The following is a 17,478-nucleotide window of genomic DNA, read 5'->3' on the forward strand; positions in this document are numbered from 1 at the left end:
TAATAACCAAATGCTCCTACTTTATGTCAAAAATTGTCTCATTTTCTATTTTATCATCTGAGACGATGATGAAAATTAATTGAAGCATCACTAAGAGCAACTTTATGAGGCGTTGCATTGTTTTAATCTCATCGTCTCTGTTTTTGTATCACTGGCTTGTTAATGTGTGAAGACTGAATTGTCTAAACTCGTCTTTATCTAAAAGTATCCACACACACCCTTCCTCCATAACGACTTTGAAACAGTGCTTCAATTGCTTCTTTCAGTGCCTTTGTGGAAATGATGTGTGACTTCACTTTTAGTTTTTTGATTGGCTACTATATTCATGAAGCGTTATCTCAAGTCTGCTCAGGTGAATTTGACTGTCTAACTAGATCCATCAGGCTTGACCTTTTGTTTGGGTGAACGCTTGTCTTTCTCTTGTCCACCCGACTGATTCGAAACACACGATTTAGACAAGCAGTTTGAGGCAGCCGCGGGCATGATTTGCAGTAAACGGCGTACTGCCAACTTTACTTTGCCCTTCACACATAAGCCCAGCCATGTGCACCTCAAGCCATGATCCAGAGCATCCCAGAAGCTCTGAAAGCCACACATCCTCAAACGAACCAACCAGATTAGGGTTAATAGCCAGTAATTTCCTTTTCTTTTTACTTAAAATGTCTTCTGTGCTAAAGGTGGCCTCCATGTGGTGTTTGTCATTCATGTCATTCACTGAAGGCCTTCATTGGGCAGCGTGCCATCACATTAAAAGACTTTATAATTACTTGTGCATCAAGATTAGCATCTGAACAGATTTCTCATATCCCCGCTGACTTTAGTCAATCTATATGTATTGAAACGAAGTAGACATTTAAGTATCTGCAAGGTCAGTGACATTATAGTTGCGTAGTTCCTTTGAGGGAACCTCTGTGGCTCCGGCACTAAAGGTACTAATTACCTCTCACACACGGTGCATTTTCAAAGTGCAGACAGCGATGAGATGCGAACGGGCTGGGGTGTGTGTATATGCATAATTCAAAAGCTAGGCTGAATATGAGCCTTATGTAAATCATCAGTGGCCTACAGTGGAGATTAACCAGAACAGAAAGGAAGGAGAGCGCCATGAGTAAACTATGCCACACTTACCATGGCCAGACTGTGTCTGATCCTAATCGCCTGTCAACGAATTAACAAGAGCCCTCAGCACTTGACAGCGAGGCCTTGAGTGCGGTTATCACCCTCGAGTCCCGTCTCAATGTCAGGCTGACCGTGTTTCACCAGCACATGTGCACACCCCCGCGCGGGCTCACTGCCTGCCAAAGACACAAACACTCGGAGGATGGAGGGTGTAAATGACCTTTTAGAGCAGAGGGCTGAAAGACAGCAAAGAGCGAAGCGGAATATCAAATCATCTGCTTGCTTCACATCCATTGTGCATATAATGTGTGAATAATTCAAATATACAAATTTAGAAAAAAAGCTTTATATATGATACAATATATTTACATAAATACATTTTTTTAACAAGTTCAGATATTTTTTGGCCATTTTAAATATTTTTTATATAAATACACTACCATTATACAAGTTTTTTTTTCAGCATAACATAAAATGTATTTAAAAATGACATAAAGACATGTTATTAAATTATATAAGTTTAACAAATATTTTACCAGTTTTAATGAATTACATTTTAAAATATATTAAAATAGAAAACAGTTATTTGAAATTGTAAAAATGTTACAGTTTTTAGTGTATTTTTTATCAAATAAATGCAGAGGAGAGCAAGATACTTCTTTATAAATAAATAAAATCTTTTGAACAGAAGTTTATATTCATACATTTTAATTTATAAATATATAAATTAAATATATATATATATATACATCGTAAATATATTTTCTTGCCCTTTAAAGTACATTTTGTACAATATATTGGCATCTAAAGTTAAAAACAAATGGCATCTTATTTATTTATATATATATATATATATATATATATATATATATATATATATATATATATATATATGTATATATATAAGTATGTATGTATGTATGTATGTATGTATATATATATATATATATATATATATATATATATATATATATATATATATATATATATATATATATATATAATATTTCATTAAACAAGTTATTATTATTTTTTTGCATTTTACCTGTGCAAAACTTATTGACATGACTGGCCCAAGTCACAACAGCCCATGGTTGCTGTAAATATAAATCTATGAAATTTTTCATTAATTTTATGTCGTGACATGGTGAAAATCCAGGTAAAATACTTTGAAAGAAATACGTGCTTCCTCTCCTCAACAAAATATGATTTGAGGTTTCATTCAGGTCTAATGCACAAACAAGCGCTGGACAAGTTCAAAGTTTACAGTTCAAAGTTTAATACTTCAGGTTGGATATTTATTCCAATTTAGCAAGCACCCTTAATAATATTGTGTATCAATACATTTTTCTGCTGTAACTGAGTGTGATATTGTGAATAACTCGTCCTGCACTCTAGCGGGCCCAAGTCAAAAGCTATGTTAGCGCAGAGGAGGGAAAGAGAGGTCGAGGGTGAGCTTTTAAGACTCCGGAATGTGCTGCTCATTGTAAATGGATGGTGTCTTGTCTTCTGAAAGCTTTTGAAGTCCTCTCTTGATATAACAGGTCTGTGAAAAATCTGTGGGGCCGTGACATAACTGAAAGAATGTGCCGGCAGGGGACTTCTGAGAGCGTTAATGTACCATCACCAGATAAAAAAAAACCTACAGGACCCCGGAGAGATGGAGCGGTGCACATCCCAAAGATTTCACACTCATTCAGTAGTAATAGAAGGTTCATTTCAAATGTGCTTGTAGTGCATGTCATCAAAAAAGCATGAATAAAGTGCACAGAAAGCACCGGGGTAATCCTTCATCTTCATCAGGGGCTCAGATCTGTCAGTGGGGTCTTATTTCAGGAGACTGTGAGTCTCTTAAAAATGCTCTTAACTGTTTGAAATTGCTTTATTGGCAATTCACTGTAATTTAGGCAGAAATGTAAGTATATGATCTTGGATGACAGCACTATTGAGGTTTTTGCATATGGTTATCAGTGGTTTAATATATCTATTTAGCAATATAAATGATTTATGTTTTTTATGTCTTTTACTGTTTACCAATGTTGCATTTATTTGATCAAAAATACAGTAAGAACATTGTGAAATATTATTAAAATTTAAAAGAATGGTTTTCTATTTGAATTATTAAAAAATCATACTTATCTTATATATACTTAAAGTGGTTGATCAAAGAGACTTTGCTTATGTGCGTGCCATGAAAGACATCATTTTATATGTTGTGAGACAGGCAAAATAACTCTCAGGCTTTAATCTCAGCTAGTTGCTGAACAAGCTTTCTCCCTCTGTTGCCTTGAAGGCAATAAAATAGTGGCCATTTCCAAGGATTATGCTATGATTTTCTGTTAGAGCCAGCAGTGTGGACAAGATTTTGACAGATTCAGGGCGGTTAGTGTGATTTCTTTTTACCGCACCCCTTTATAGTGGCTAAAATAGGACACGCTGAATAAGTATGGGTGCCAAATCTAGAACTTATCACCCTCTCAAGGGCAAACCAGCAACTAATGTTCTCTGCGATCGTCGCACTTTAATATTGAGATCAGAAAACAGGGACGTTTTATCACTTTTTTTTTCTCTGTGTTCAAATGTGAGATGCATATATCAGCACAACTGAAGAAATAAAAAGGTGATAATGAGTTCACAACAGCAGCATCACAATCAAGAAGCTGAGATAATGTGACATCTGCAATGTGTGGTGAATCTTGAAGAGAAAAGCCTCCAGTCAGACTAATATCCGCTGCTTTTAACACCATTAACAACATTGACAAGACCATCAGGAGTTGCTCAGGTGTCATGTCCATTTTCTGCCAAATAGAGGGGAATACACTCAATTAAATGAGTAATGTGTGTTAATTGTGTGTAAAATGTGTGTGTGTTAATTAATAAAAATAAAAAATAATGGAGATAAAATAAAATCTACGAAAATGTATGTATTTATCGACTTATTTTTACTTAAGATATTTGTCAAAATAACTTGTCATTTCACATCACGTTTTCATTAAGTTTAATTTGATATATAAAATAACAAAAACTAAAAACTAAATATAACATTTTATAGATATATTTTTAAAAAAATTACAAAAAACACAAGAAAATTAAAACATAACGAACATTTTCATAGAAATTAAAATAAAATAAAAACAAAATCTAAAAATAAAAAAACAATTAAAAGTCGTAAAACTAAAAAACAGACTTTGCTGCCACCTCGTGGTCAATGGATTAAAACGCTTTTGGAAAAAATGCAAGAAACTTGTATATAAAAACAATTAGATTGCATTTACTTTGTGTTGCAAATATTGTGCATTTTGTTTACTTTATTATATATTGACCAGTATGACTGAAAAACGTGATCGGAACATTTGCTTTGCATAACAGTATAATTAAAGAGTCATGAAAACCTTCACATCATACCTTTCATACAGTACAATCATCTTTCATTTAGCAGAAGGCACTTTCTCATCCCGTAGACTCGGACTGTGTAAGTGCCCAGAGGCCCTTGAGATGTGAACACAGCCCGCTTCTGTTCTCTTCTCTCACTGGCGGGTCAACTTTTACTCTTATTATCTCTGTGCCTCAGGAAAACCTGTGTATCTGGACTGGAGCAGACTGCCCTCTAGTGTCTGCAACAGCACATCTATTAAAGAGGAATTTACACTCACATTACATGTTTCAGATCACATTGCTAAAGGTTTAATCCCAAAAAAAATACAATAAAAAAAGAGTTTCTTTTGATGGTAGCCATTGACTTCCATAGTATTTTTTTCGTCAGTGGCTACCATGAAAAGTTTGGTTATTATTCTTCGAAATACCTTCTTTTATGTTCAGCAGAAGAAGAAAAAGTGAACTATCCCTTCAATTAAAATGAAAAGGTTAATATGCTGAATCTAAAACTTAATCATAATCATTTTTATGCATTTGCTCCTGGGGTGTGATTATCATAGACAGTCAAAGATATGATTATGCATTTATAGTAGCCTATTATTACTTGAAGTCATCTATAATGCATGTTACATTATTTAGCTCTAAAGCAGATACCAGGGCTAGATGTAACATGAGGATGTTGTGTTTCATAAATATTTGACTGTTTAAATACTTAAAAACTTGTAATGGACTGTTTAATAGTAGCCAAGTTTCCATTGTGACATATTATTTCATCCACTGACATGCGGCATTTTGTCACAAATGTCAAAACTTGTATTTAATCAACTGTATATAAAAATTCTGACAAAAAGTCCTGGCCCACCTATAATACACTTCACGTTAATTAAGATTTTAAAAAATAAATAAGTAAACAAATAAATAAATAAGGATGGAAAATGTTAAACCTAATGTAATATTTTCTTTCATTTCTTTACTTTGCGAATACAGACACGTAGGCATAAACTGGAAAATGCACAATATGTAGCAATATCACGGATTATTTGCTAACCCATTTAGTTAATTATATTAGTACACATACTATAATCAACATTTTCATAATCGTAGTCTCAAATAAATGCTTGTCCTCGCATCTGTTACCAAGGGGAGGTGGTGCAAACCACGTCCTGTCAGTGAGTCTGTGTGATCATCATTCAAGAAAAACCGACCAATCAATCTGACCCGCACAGCCAGTCCCGCCTCCGTACATGGTTGCCAAGTCGGAGTAAAGCCCCCTTGGAATATGTAACTTGCGCTTATAAAATGTGTACAAATATTTTATGAGAATATTTTAGTTTTTAGCGTGTCAAAAAAAATGTGTAAATGAGTAATGAGTTGTTGTTAGAATTATTATTATTATCATTATTAGTAGTAGTATTGGTATTATTATTTATTTGCTCCTAGTTATTTGAAAGGAGCCTGCCAGAGGAACCTATTTAGTGAGAGGGCACCAGTAGTTTTTTTTTTTTTTTTTTTTTTTTTTTTTTATCATCTATGCAGCATATTCATTATACAATAAATAAATTCTAAAGTACATTTTATAAAATAGTTAATTATATTAATTCAAATAATATATAATGTATTGTATATTGTTTTATACACCATTATAGTTATACAAATTATGTAAGTTAAATCATATAAGTACAATTTGTTAGTTTAGTGGCAGACGTGTTTTCATTTACAGTCCAAGGGGGAGAAAGCTAAGGATCACTATAGCATATCTACTGTGCCTCAACTGTGTGCAATCATGTAATTTTTAAATACGGGAACAAACAACTATTATATTATTACATTTGCAGTCAAACAATGCAATGTATGGGAATGCATGTCACTTTCACTTCACTCCAACACTAAGCAGCTCAACTTCATCCTTTACAAAAAAAAAAAAAAAAAAAAAAGGATGGGTTTTATTTTTGGGATCTGGCAACCACTCGTGCATCAGCATTCACTGTGAATTGGTCTGAACCACACGCGTCTTATTCTCTCGTGCTCAGCTACAATTTCGTCTCTTAAATTGTTCGATTTGCTTGTCATGTAACTGATATTTCCAAAAGCAGAAATTAACAAGGGGTGAAAGCTTTTGTGTGGAAAGGAAAAACAACATTCAAGATGGGTTGCGCTGGATTCACCTGCTCCAAGAACTCCCTGTGCGCGCTCAACATCCTCTATGTGGTGAGTAACCAAGGCGAGAATAGAAGCAAGCATATGGAGCATCTTCATCGGCCTTTATCATGACATTAGCACATCTGCTTTACAAATACTCATACAAGAAATGTTGTGTCTGTGTGTCTGTATTGCAGTCCTCTGTGTCTCAGGATTCATGTGAATTATTTAGAGAGATTCTTTGTGTGGAATGAGGCCGACGAGCGGTTCTGGTTTCACGCGCAAGCCTGTAGAATAACATCCCGGTTTCCTCGCAACTCGTCTGTTTGGGCAAAGTCACATCCTGCTTTTGTTCTTCTTATGCAGATATCCTGCTTCATTAGTCTGGAGCTGATACTGTGTGCTGAATAAGCTCTTGTCTGTACTCACTATTCAAGAAAACATTATTATCAGCTGGCATCATTAATAGATGGAAGCAGAAGCTCAGGGGTCATTTCCCTTTCTTGGTCAATGAGAGCAAAATGGACTAACCCCAACATATTCATTTCAGCTTTAAGGGATGAATTGGCTGAAACATTTAGTTTTATAATGTGTGCTTGTGTTTTATTGCTCAAGTGGCATCGCAGCTGTTTGGTGGGCCATTCACAGAAAACTGAGCCATTTGTGTTCCCATGAATCACCACTGACAGAATTAACAGAAACCTGAACCCAGTCACATTGTTTTATAGATTTAACTTTAACTGTATATCTGATTTCACTTTAACTGTGCGTGTGTGTGTGTGTGTGTGTTTCATTTAATTAGTCTATCAATTAGTAACTTTTTAGTTTTTCCTAGGCTATAACTAGATATTTAATAATCTGTCATCATTATTAAACATTTTTGGAAAAAGTTGACCACTTAACTGAATATTGTAGGGCATGTCTCTTTTTGAATCAGGAAAATGTAATTCATATTATATAAAATATTGAAAATCAAAACATTTATGTATAATAAGATAAAGTGGAATCTCCTGAGAATGACTATAATAGTTTTATTAATATTTTGATTTGGCTTTCATTCAGGCTTTCATTATAATTTCAGTTTTGGTGCTATTTTTTATTTATTTATTTATTTTTATTCCTATTTAGCTTTAATTTATATTTCAGCTTTACATTTAGTATCTTTATTACGTCAACTTATTTATTTCACCTATACTCCTATTTCAATTTTAGTTTTCCATATCCACTTTATTTCCATTAATGAGTGTCTTTTAATCGTTTTTTAACACTAACAGCACTGTTCCTCCCGGTCTTCAGATGGTGAGTTTGCTGATGATTGGCATCGCCGCCTGGGGCAAGTGTTTTGGGTTGGTGTCGAGCTTCCAGGTGGTGGGTGGCATCATTGGAGTGGGGGTCTTCCTCTTCTTTGTTGCCCTAGCTGGACTTATTGGTGCCATGAAGCACCACCAGGTTCTGCTGTTCTTTGTATCCTTTACTGTGATCATCTGGTGCTCTACATCTCATTTGTTCGGGTTTTGAAAAAATGCAGAATGAATAAATAATTGTAACTGTTTTGCAATAATTATACCAGGGTGTGAAAGTTACTGATGTAATCCTAATTTTTTTGTTGTATCCATGCTTGTAGTGTGCAGTTTCTTCTGGTAAACTGGACACCGCTGGAGTCAAACTGTGCAATCAGTCAAAAATGATTAATTGGAATAAAATGGCTTAGATAATTATATTGATTTTCTTTCTAATGTATCAAAAATGTATACATTTTCACATATTTATTTGAAATGGCCTCATGCAAACAAAACAGAGTGCGTGTTAAATAATGTATGTTTGCATTTCATTGCATGAGATGCTCTGTGTTTTTCTTCATTGCTTTTGGAGATGAGACATGATTATGATGTGCTCATGTAATGCACTTCACTCTGTGACCATAGAGTGGTGCAGTTAACATGACAAATGACAGCGCACAAAAAAAAAAAAAAAAAAAAAAAAAAAAAAAAAACTCTCAAACGAAATAAAATGAACTAATCCCAAAATGAATTTGGGCCATTACTAAAAATTCCCTGGAAGAAGTTTATATATGATTGCATGATCCTTCTGGTAGTCTGTTTAGGGATAGGAGACTATTTCTGTATATTAAATTTCATACTCAATAAAACATAAAATAAGTCATGTTTGTATTTTAAGCATAGCTTACAGCGTAATACAATTCTGCATTGCCATTTATTATTGGATTTCAATAGAAAACCCACAAACAACCACCAAATGTGCCTTAATTTCCTTTATGTCTTGTTGAATCTAATTTTGTTTTATTGAAAGTTCTGATATTTTATACAGATTTTTAATTTCTACTGAAGATAGTGGTAGACTTGGTGTTAATAGTGGCATTATTAATATTTCTGCATTGTATGTTTGTGTTTTAATCCTTAATTCATTGACAATAGTATATGATCATCCTGTCGCTGGTATTTGTAGTTCAGTTTTCAGTGTCTAGTGCATGTCTGGCTATCAGTGAGGAGCAACAGGTAAGATAACATTTTTGAAAGTAATATTAATTACTAAAATTAATGCTTTAATTCAACTTGGATGCATAATATTGATCAAAAGTATTTATAAGTATTGAGCCTATGACAAATAAAATAAATATATAGATATATCCTGAAAATAGTATCATGGTTTCCACAAAAATATTGAGTAGCACAACTGTTTTTAATATCAATAAGAAGAAAGGTTTCTTGAGCAGCATATTAAATTGATTTCTGAAGGATCATGTGACACTGAAGACTGGAGTAATGATCACAGGAAAAAAATATGGTTTAAAATGTTTTGGAATAGAAAATATTTATTTCAAATGGTAATAATATTTCACAATATTGCTGTTTTTACTGTATTTTTGATCAAATAAATGCAGCCTTGGTGAGCATAAAGAACTTGAACGTAGACGTAAAAAATCTCACTGTCCTTAAACAATGGAATGGCATATATATAAAAAGAAAAAATTTAGATTCTCCCCCCAAATATTTTAAATTAACTTTTTTTCTACACCTGCCAATTAGACCCCTGCAAACTCAGATCTGTATAAACCGAGTGTTTAGTATTTTGTATAGTATTTTGTCATGCGTTCTCATGTGTTTCATCCCTGTGTGTAGAATCAGCTGTTGGAGGTGGGCTGGAATAACTCTCTGAGCACTCAGAGGGACGTGGAGAAGAGTCTGAACTGCTGCGGTTTCTCTCACATGGATATCAATGGAAGCTGCGCCGCTGTAATTTCCTCCGATACACAAGTTTGATTGTTCTTTTGTAGTGTTCCTGTAGCACTGCATATGCTGAATGATATAAATGACACCTGTGTGGGTGATAATAGTTGTGCTACTAATTTGAATGCTAATGAAAACATAATGAACTGCAAGTATGTGACAAGTTCAAAGAAGACAAACACATAATTTGTTCTGTTATAATAACTTGGTGCTCTTGTCAATGTGTTTATTTTTTTTGCCCTTGTGCAGCCCTGCTTTCGTTACGGCACTTGCACCACATGTGCAGCAAAGATCCAGGAGCACGCCGGTGAGGTGCTGCGCTTCGTCGGAGGGATCGGCCTCTTCTTCAGCTTCACAGAGGTCAGCCTGCAAAACTAACTCCGGCTTTCTCTTCTTTCAGATTCTTCACAACCAGAATTTTTTCTGGATCTTTCCTCATTGTCAGGCATCTTAAAAAAGAAAGACTAGTACGGAATACATGTTGAAGGAGTGGTTTACCCAGAAAATGAATACTTGCTGAAGATGTACTCACCCTCAGGCCATCCAAGAAATCGCCAATGGATCCTCTGCAGTGAATGGGTGCCGTCAAAACAGCTGATAAAAACATTACAAAAATCTTTAGATCACATCTTTTAAAATTTAAAGCTCTGTTTTTCTACTAAACAAATCCGTCATTAAGACATGTTTAGCTTAAAACCCTTGCTTCCGGCTAAAACATGACACTTCTTTCCATTATATTGCTATGTCCAGTGAAAACGTCAACTCGTCTGAATCAGGAATGAAATATGCAAAGATCAATCACAGTTTACAATTGAAAATGGTCCAAAATAATTGTGTTTATTGTTTTGGGGTGACATTGGGATGCACTTTTCTCTGGAGAAAGTTATTATGGATTAGAAGTGTTAAAAGCCTTTATGGATTTGTTAGAAACACACTGCTTTTTGTTTCATTAGAAATTAATTGATGGACTGGAGTCGTGTGGATTACTTATGGTTTATTGGGATATTTATATCAGCTGTTTGGACTCTCATTCTGACGGCACCCATTCACTGCATAGAATCCATTGGTGAGCAAGTGATGTAATGCTAAATTTCTCTACATTTTTTCTGATGAAGAAACAACCTCATCTACAAGTAAAAAAATTTTAGGTGAACTACACTTTTCAGCGGTTAACTTTTAGTTTCCTGCTTGTTTCAGATCCTGGGAGTTTGGCTGACTTATAGATACAGAAACCAAAAGGACCCGCGGGCGAATCCCAGCGCCTTCCTGTAGGTTTGATCCCTATGCTGAATTCTCTGGATTTGTCTTCTGACCACTGGATTTCTGGAGTTGTTAAAGAGAGTGTGCGTTTGCTTTTACTGAAGAGGAGACCAGCCTGCGTGTTCTTGCTGCTATATATTATTATATGTGCTTGATTTTCCAAGAGTACAGTGTGACAGCACTGTACTATACGTTATGAGGTTGTACTTATGCTTGAAGAATTCCTCTCAATGAAAGAACAGAACACTAAAACCCAGTTTGCAGTACCTACACTAATGGGCTAAACAACAAACACCATTTGATTTTATGTTAACAGTTTTATGTGATATATAAAAAAAAGAAAATATTAACAGAAAATGAGCTGCTGTGATCAAAACATGCATGACACTATTTATGTCGACAGTTTATATATGCTTATATCAAAATGTGTCCATATCAATTCCACATCAATTTCTTATATTAAATGCACACATTATCAAATTAGCACGAATTATTAAAATGCATTAAACTGAAGTTGCCCGTTATTGCTAATGCAATAAAGTTGCAATAAATAGGCTAACTGTCAGAATGCTATATATACTGTTGGACTTCATAATTAGTATGAAAATGCTATTTGAAAATTAAACAATTGATAGAAGTTTTCTTGAGCCCTGTTTAATGATCTCATACTGCATATTTATCTGCTTGTTTTATTTTCTATTATGTGTGTGTTACTTAGTTTACCAATTAGATTTTGTGTATCGTTTTGGCTTCGTGCATGAATTCTTTATTGAAATGTACACCTATATCCAATGGTTCTGTGAACTACGCTGTCTAAAAAAAATAAAGACCCTGAGGACACAATTGTACCTTGGCCAGTTTTGTCTTTGTATAACTTAATTGTTGGGTTTCCACATTACTTAGGGCTAATGCTTGTATTGTCTGTAATCCTTTAAGGAGTATTTCAGTAGAGCAACTTCCTTTAAACTCAAACCAATCAGAGACTGACACGCTCAGGCCAAGAGCTCAGTGTATAACAAAGGCAGCTAGTAGCCAGGCAACAGTATGGCTCAGGAAAACATGCTGCCAGTTACTCTAACTCCTCCCACCAGGATACTAGCCGGAGGAGACTCCGTTAAAGGGACAGTTACACACACTGTCTAGCGGTAGCCTTTGACTTCCACTGTATTATTTATTTTTTTCATAGTGTGGAAGTCAATGGCTACCAACAACTATTCGGTTACCAACATTATATATATATATATATATCTTCATATGTGTTTAGCAGAAGAAAGAACCCCATAAAGGTTTTAAATGATGACAGAACTTTGGAGAAATTTAGCATCGCCAATGGATCCTCTGCAGTGAATGGGTGCCGTCAGAATGAGTGTCAAAACAGCTGATAAAAACATTGCAAAAATCTTTAGATCTCATCTTTCAAAATTTAAAGCTCTGTTTTTCTACTAAACAAATCAATCATTAAGACAAGTTTAGCTTAAAACCCTTGTTTCCGGCTAAAACATGACACTTCTATCCATTATAATGCTATGTCCAGTGAAAAAGTCAGCTTGTCTGAATCAAATTATTGTTTTGGAATGACATGGGGATGCACTTTTCTCTGGAGAAAGTTATTATGGATTATTGAATGAAGCTTAGAAGTATTAAAAGCCTTGATGGATTTGTTAGAAACACACTGCCTTTTGCTTCATTAGACATTAATTGATGGACTGGAGTCGTGTGGATTACTGTTTAGCAGAAGAAAGAAACCCATAAAGGTTATAAATGACGACAGAACTTTCATTTTTGTGTGAACTGTCCCTTTAACTGGAAAACCCACATGACCTCTGCTTTGAATAAACGGTGCGAACATAACAGCATAAGCAAATTACCAGGAGAAACAAATTTTCAAACAACTTCATTTATTGGAAAAAAAAAAACCTGAAAAGAAAGCCTGAAGTTTACCGTAACAATCTACTCAAAGAACATATTGTAATTTTGTACAGGGCTTTACAGTGCGTTACATGCCGTCAGTAAACAAATGACAGAATAAAAGTGACCCTCAGGGAAGTAATATCCTTTCTGCTGGGCTTGTGTGTTCACAACTCTGTCTTCAGAAACTTCAGGGCTCTTTGCATGTTGCTCAACACTGTGGAAATAAAACCAGACGAATGATGATGTCAGTCTGGTGACGGGGAGTAACTTATTTTTGGCATTAAAACAGCTTTCAGACTTACAGAGTTTCATATCCGCAGGTTCATAGGCGTACAAACGGTTGGAATAGCGGCCAGTGATATCTGCACGAACAGTCATGGAGGGATCTGGCAAACGAGAAGGACTGAATCATTTATGCACAATACTTCATAATGTGTAGCATTACTTATGTATGAGTCATGATTAAATCAACTCACCGACGAAGAGGATTCTGGGAACGTACTGGCCATCAGGAGACAAGTGTTTATCTGTGGTTTCGTACTGTAAAAGACAAGACAGTTCCCTTTACAGACATTTATACACATAACAGACAGACTACAGCCTACAGATTAAGACACAGACTGCATTATACATTAACCATGAGCAATACTGTGGTTGCAGTATTCATAAATCTTTATGTTAGTTAGCCTAATAAAAATGTTTATAAAAATAATAGGTATATAGTAAAAGGCCTGTTCATTTACAGTGTTGAATTTCGTATTGGTAGATAATGGAATTAACATTAACTGAGATTAATGAATGCTTTAGAAATATGTTTAACTAGTGTAGGCTAATTAACTGTTAACAAATGGTAGAACATTTTTTACTCACCACCAAGTTCAAGATCACAAAATCTTCATCGGCCAGCTTCTGGATGTCTTTATCCTCAGCGAAGGCCTTCTTCAGAGCTGACGAAATAATATGAAGCATGTAAAAATTAAAATCATAATACAAACATGAAGAAAAAATGGAGAATTGTAAACTAACCAACAGTGAAAATGTCAAAATAAAAATCAGTCCTTACACTGGCTGTGGGGACAGTCCTCCAGATGAAAGATGACCATGAGGGGCTTGTTCCTAATTAAACACATCATACAAGTTCATCAACAGACCTTCTATACACACAGAGGTACTTAAATTTTAACACCATACTCTATAATTCTGTATAATATAATCATTTTTCTCACTTGGATCGTGACCAAAACAGAGCTTCCTCGTACGTCTGTGCCCAAATTAGCTGATCGCCCCATCCTGAAAGGAAAAGAAAACTGAATATGAATCCTAAAAACCAACATCTACTCAATACTGCACAAAGGTATGAGACAGCATTTCACACAGCAAAGAACTAGAAACATTTCCCTTTACCGCTTTCTACATAGTACATATCTAGCTTCAGTCATGCTATTCCAACAGCTCACCAAAGCAACTTTTATAAAAGCTGCAAAAAAGCAATATTTTGGCATGCTTTCATGAAGCTGACCTCTGGAGAGAGTCTGAGGAATCCTCTTCTCTTTCTTGGGAGTGGTCTTCTCAGGCTTTCCGATGGCTGAAGACAAGGTCACCAGGACCAAGAGCACTGAGAGTATTCCTTTAAGCATCTTTACAAGCTGAAAAAAAACAAAACATTTTGATATATAGCTGTTAGGAAATGATAAAGCATGATTTAACATCAGTCCCAGCAGTTAATGGTGTTGAACGCTTGAAAGCGACCTCCAGAGAGATATAGCAGAGCAAAGTCCCTGTGATGTGGAATCCTCACCTGTTTTCGGCTTCACTGTTGAGTGTGTTCAGACTCAGACTCCTCGTCTCTCTCTCTCTCTGTCTCTCACCTGTACGGCTCTTATACCTGTTCACCTGAGGCTCCGCCCACCTCTCTTCTGTTCTGGAATTTGATTCTGCGCTTTAATCTATTCCCTCTTATTTTGCAAGCAAACTTTGCATTAAGTCTTTTATTTGGCTCGGCGCCAAGGACAGGTCAGCAGATAGTCGTGATACGCAATTGAAGACAAGCATGATTGGGCTTTTTAGGATTGGCTGAGCTCGGAGCTGTGATGTCAGAGGGGTACATTAATGGGCTTTTGTAATTTGAGGCATGACGTGGTGCTAGAAAAAGAAATCTCTTTATTACGCAGGAATATCTTGATGCATATTTTTATCATATTATATTAGATTATAATCTAACTGTGCAGTATGTTTGTAAACAGTGTATAATTGCATCTGAAGGAAATCTACTATTTGTAGGAATATTTTGACATTATAAGGTACTAGTGCATTCTAACCTGTTTTTTGTAATATAATAGGGTGTGTATTGTACACAGGATTCTTAAGAGTCCATATACAAAGCGTAGTTTGCCGGTGAAATCCTGCCTTGCAAACATTTGCTTAATGAAGCGCTCAAAAGGAAGTTTATTGAGCACCGTTCCTTCGAAAGGACTGACGTGTCCTTAAGATGACTGATTCTGAATGAAGATGACTTTTGGTGTAACTTTTTCTGTGTAACCGTTTATTATTATCATTATTATTATTTTACATTATTTTATTAATTCGTTATTGTTTTATTATTTAAAAAAATCATTCATTTTATTTTCAATATTTTTTTCAGTTCTCTCATTTTATTACTTCAACCACTTTTGTAATAAAGTCTAATTCTAATAAAGGTTCTAATATATATATATATATATATATATATATATATATATATATATATATATATATATATATATATATATATATATATATATATATATATATTCTTATATTTTATTTTATTAAAAGGAAAATCAACACCTTTTATGTTAATAATATTTAAAGTATTTTATTTTTATTTTTTTATTTGCATTAAATATAATGAAGGGAAAAGCACCACGTTTTATTTTAATTAAACTAAATTGTATTTTATTTCATTTTTCATTTTATTTTATTATTCTATCACCTTTCCATATTAATTCTAATAAAGGAAAAGCATCACCAGTGACCTTTTAGTGTAATAATTTGCTGATATGTTTATTACATGGCAGTTGTAAATGTTATTGTGTAACATCCTCTGTCGAGTTGTTCAAACATACAGACTGCGTTAACATTTCTGGACCAAATCATTGCTGTAAACTGGAGAGGTGCATGTTTAACTGATTTCATCTCCTCTGAAACGAAGGCCTGGCAAAGCCTCTTTCCACTAGTGGCTGTGGGATAATGTGACAGCGGAGGATCAATGGTGTCTTTGTGCCGAGTGGAATGGAGTCAGGGCCTTCACGACAAACAACTCCACTCAAGACTCAATGAATCCAGTCTTTATGACTTCACTCTCTGTCCTTCAGCTGGACGTTTCACTGCCCCTATATTGTGCTGAAAATGACGGGTATGACTTACTCCCACTCACAAACTAAAGCTTTGGCACGAACGAAACAGCTGAGGATGTGATTCAACTAAGGCAACAACTATTATTATTTTTTTAACCCTTATGACAAAGTAAAAGGTGCTTAACCTTCAGGAAATGTATATAATAATAATAATAATAATAATGAACATACTGTATAATAATAGCCCAAAATACATAATAAAATAATTTTAAATAATACAATAAAATGTATTTTAATAATATAATCTTAGTATCTTATCTAATTAAATGTGACAAATTGTGTTTTCAGCACCATTACTCCAGTCTTCAGTGTCACGCGATCCTCCCGAAATCTTTCCGAAATGCTGCTCAAGAAACATTTTTATTATTATCAATGTTGAAAGCAGTTGTGATTAATGTTTCAGTGGAAACCATGCACTATTGATTATTGATATATTCGTTTATCAAGATTCTTTGATTAATAGAAATATTTGAAATAACAATATTTGTATAAAAGAATATAACAATGCACAATGTTTATATACTGTATATAACATTTATATTAATAAAATGCTAATATAAATATATTTTGTATTTCAACAGTTTGTAATAATATATTCTATAATATATAATATTATATATTTTTTATAATTTAAATAATAAAACTATATAATTTGAATATTTTTTTTGTAACGATCTTTACGGTCACTTTTGATCAGTTTAATGTGTCCTTATAAAATAAAATAATTCTCACTGACCCCAAAACGTTCGAAAAATAGAATCCATGCATTTACATTTACTTCCATTCTTACATTTATTGCAGCTCCGTTACCAAAATTAGTTACTTATCTGAACACATTTTGTTTGATTTACCGGTTATCTTGAAATAAACATTAAACAAATTATTTCCTGGGAAATAAAAGAATGTAAAAGAACATTTGTCAGCAGCAATCTAGCATTACATCACGATCACAAAACTGCTTGGATCTTTTTATACACAGCACAGACCTAGATTTATTTCCGGTAGCATTTTTCCTGTACAGTGGCTGAAGA

The 17,478-nt window shown here is 34.3% G+C and overlaps 2 protein-coding genes across 2 annotated transcripts; one reads left to right on the forward strand and one right to left on the reverse strand.

The window, feature by feature from the left end:
- The first annotated feature begins 6,459 nt into the window (after positions 1-6,459).
- On the forward strand, positions 6,460-11,994 carry LOC113119562 (tetraspanin-13-like). Its single transcript, XM_026289123.1, has 6 exons — positions 6,460-6,702; positions 7,930-8,097; positions 9,069-9,149; positions 9,774-9,887; positions 10,131-10,241; positions 11,079-11,994. The coding sequence occupies exons 1-6, from the start codon at positions 6,640-6,642 to the stop codon at positions 11,151-11,153; spliced, it is 612 nt and encodes a 203-aa protein (XP_026144908.1). The 5' UTR covers positions 6,460-6,639; the 3' UTR covers positions 11,154-11,994.
- A 1,028-nt stretch (positions 11,995-13,022) lies between these two features.
- Positions 13,023-15,009, reverse strand: LOC113120275 (anterior gradient protein 2 homolog). Its single transcript, XM_026290190.1, has 8 exons — positions 14,851-15,009; positions 14,572-14,698; positions 14,279-14,342; positions 14,116-14,168; positions 13,923-13,999; positions 13,529-13,592; positions 13,355-13,438; positions 13,023-13,266 (listed from the first exon to the last, which is right to left on the reverse strand). Exons 2-8 carry the CDS (start codon positions 14,687-14,689, stop codon positions 13,217-13,219), a joined length of 510 nt encoding a protein of 169 aa, XP_026145975.1. The 5' UTR covers positions 14,690-14,698; positions 14,851-15,009; the 3' UTR covers positions 13,023-13,216.
- Positions 15,010-17,478: the final 2,469 nt, after the last annotated feature.

The sequence above is a fragment of the Carassius auratus genome, chromosome 19 (genome assembly GCF_003368295.1).
Source record: "Carassius auratus strain Wakin chromosome 19, ASM336829v1, whole genome shotgun sequence".
NCBI classification, from domain to species: domain Eukaryota; kingdom Metazoa; phylum Chordata; class Actinopteri; order Cypriniformes; family Cyprinidae; genus Carassius; species Carassius auratus.